Source organism: Cynoglossus semilaevis, chromosome 19 (assembly GCF_000523025.1).
Source record: "Cynoglossus semilaevis isolate Cse_v1.0 chromosome 19, Cse_v1.0, whole genome shotgun sequence".
NCBI lineage: Eukaryota > Metazoa > Chordata > Actinopteri > Pleuronectiformes > Cynoglossidae > Cynoglossus > Cynoglossus semilaevis.
The window spans coordinates 16,597,867-16,600,434 of NC_024325.1; the positions used below are offsets into that span (position 1 = coordinate 16,597,867).

Here is a 2,568-nt window from a genome sequence, read left to right on the forward strand (position 1 = left end):
ACTTTAAACAAATCCATGTTTGGACACAGTTCCTCTGAACCAATAAAAACACAGATCATCTGATCACATGATCTGATCCACTTCCAACACTTTCACTAACAAAACAGGATCATGTGACTTCAGCTCGTCTCTGACGCGTCCTGCTTTGTTAACACACACACACACACAGACACATTTGACTGGACGTCTCACCTGACGCAGCCTTTAGGGACAGGGACGGACACAGAGACATTGATGGCTGCGCTGCAGAGATAAACCACCTCATCATCAGTGACATCATCAGTGACATCATTTTGATGTTTTATGTCAGTGATTACAGAAGCCAGTGTTAAAGATGTGACGCTGACCTTTTTGGAGGGAGGTCACAGCGGAGCTTCATGTAGATCAGCAGCCTGCAGAAGAACAACAGCAACCATTCAGCAACACTGTGACCTGGGAGTGACCTCTGAGTGACCTCTGAGTGACCTCTGAGTGACCTTACTACCCACAGCTTTACTTTATTGAACAGCTGTTGTGCTCTCTTTATTCTTGTCCATCTGTATCCTCAGGTATCGGTCAACCACAAACACACGCCCTCTAGTGGTTCGTGTGTTGTACATTTACCTGCCTCTGTTGTCTCGTTCAATGGTTGGAAAGAGTCGGAATGGAGGCGGCGACGGCAGGTTGTCACTCAGCTGATACTGCATCACTGTTTGCTGAGAGAAGAAAAAGCAGAAAACAAAAATAAGGCTGAGAGACGAGAGCCAATCACAGAAGAGTTACTGGATCATATGACCTGGCTGTCTGTGAACTAAAATCTCTGATTTTCTCCATGGACTTTGGTCTGAACTAAAATCTCTGATTTTCTCCATGGACTTTGGTCTGAACTAAAATCTCTGATTTTCTCCATGGACTTTGGTCTGAACTAAAATCTCTGATTTTCTCCATGGACTTTGGTCTGAACTAAAATCTCTGATTTTCTCCATGGACTTTGGTCTGAACTAAAATCTCTGATTTTCTCCATGGACTTTGGTCTGAACTAAAATCTCTGATTTTCTCCATGGACTTTGGTCTGAACTAAAATCTCTGATTTTCTCCGTGAGGTTTGGTCTGAACTAAAATCTCTGATTTTCTCCGTGAGGTTTGGTGTGGGAGACTGGGAGAAGAGAATTCCAGGTTTCAGATGTAGCAAACGTCTCCACCTCTCCTTGACTGGGACACAGCTTCAGGATACGATGGTCATCAAACTCGTCCAGTTTCACAGCCTGATGGAATCTGCACTCGTCCACATGAACAGCTGCTCCGTAACCTGATGATGTCATCAAACCGGGTCAGACTAACTTCAGAGGAACAGACAGAATGAAGTGAAAGTGAAAGTACTACTGCTAACAGTAATAACAACAGTGATAACAACAGTGATAACAACAGTAATAACAACAGTAATAACAACAGTGACTAGTCATAGTGAAGTTGGTGAAGTCTTCATTAAACCCTGGTGACGAGGACGTGACGTGTCCAGAGCAGACGTGTGTTTGACCTGTGACCTACATATGAACTGAGTGGGACATTTGACAGATTCAAAATAAACCTGTCAGAGTGTGTGTGTGTGTGTGTGCGTGCACCTCTCAGCGTGGACCTGCCGATGCTGAACTCCTCATTCAGACCGATCCTCATCTCTGTCACAGAGGAACATGAAACAGTCAGTTCCAGGACTGAGGGACTGAACAGTTCTCTGAGTGTCCACCGCAGGAGCTCTGCCTTCTACAGCGCTGCAGGCTCCGCCCACGTGGCTCCAGATGGAACAAAGAAAGATCAAAGAGACTGAACCGTCGTCTGTGTCAGAACAGAAGTCTGAGACTGAGAGACGCTGTGATGAATGAGCCAATCAGAGAGAGGAACACAACGCTGTGTTCCATCTCCGGTCGTGTCTTTGAGTTGAGTTTTTCAGGTTAGAAACTGTTTATTTATCAGGTGACAGAGAGGGAACACTCTACCATGTGACCATGTGACCTGGGACCATGTGACCTGGGACCATGTGACCTGGGACTCACCTGAGCAGTTCAGCATGTAGCACTTGACTTTAATCTCTCCTTCAACATCTGCCTTCATCACTGCACCCTGTGGAGGAGGAGGAGGAGGAGGAGGAGGGAAAAGAGGAAGACAGAGAACAGAGGAAGAAGAAGAAGAAGAAGGTCAGAGAGAGATGCCCGTTTGACCTTCAACACAGACACAGGTCACTCACGTTAGAGCCAATGATGACGGAGAGCCTCTCGATCACGTCCACAAAGACCCCCTGAAACACACACACACACACACACACACACACACACACAGCAGCTCGTTTACTGAACAGTGAGTTTTAATGTTTTTCTTCTTCTCAAAGTTCAAATATTTAAAACATTTTAAGATGAAAGAAAGAATTGTTTTTCTGAGGATCTGAGTCCAGCAGTTGTTCCTCGAGAACAAAGTTCTGATTCACTGAAGTCTGGTAAACAAAAATAAGGCTCAGTCTGATGAACGTTCACATGACTCATGAAGGAGGAGGAAGAAATTAGGAGCAGCTGAGACGGGGTGGGGGTGAGGAGGGGG

General features: G+C 45.6%; 1 protein-coding gene across 1 annotated transcript in view; it reads right to left on the reverse strand.

Annotated features, from left to right (window-relative positions):
- The window catches only part of ap4m1 (adaptor related protein complex 4 subunit mu 1), a 5,526-nt gene that overhangs the window by 1,040 nt on the left and 1,918 nt on the right, over positions 1-2,568 (reverse strand). The window contains exons 8-14 of the mRNA XM_008333394.3: positions 2,222-2,272; positions 2,031-2,097; positions 1,602-1,655; positions 1,182-1,288; positions 604-695; positions 348-392; positions 193-243 (exon numbers count right to left, since the gene is read on the reverse strand). Coding sequence (XP_008331616.1) covers positions 193-243; positions 348-392; positions 604-695; positions 1,182-1,288; positions 1,602-1,655; positions 2,031-2,097; positions 2,222-2,272 — 467 coding nt within the window. The remainder of the gene's footprint in view (positions 1-192; positions 244-347; positions 393-603; positions 696-1,181; positions 1,289-1,601; positions 1,656-2,030; positions 2,098-2,221; positions 2,273-2,568) is intronic.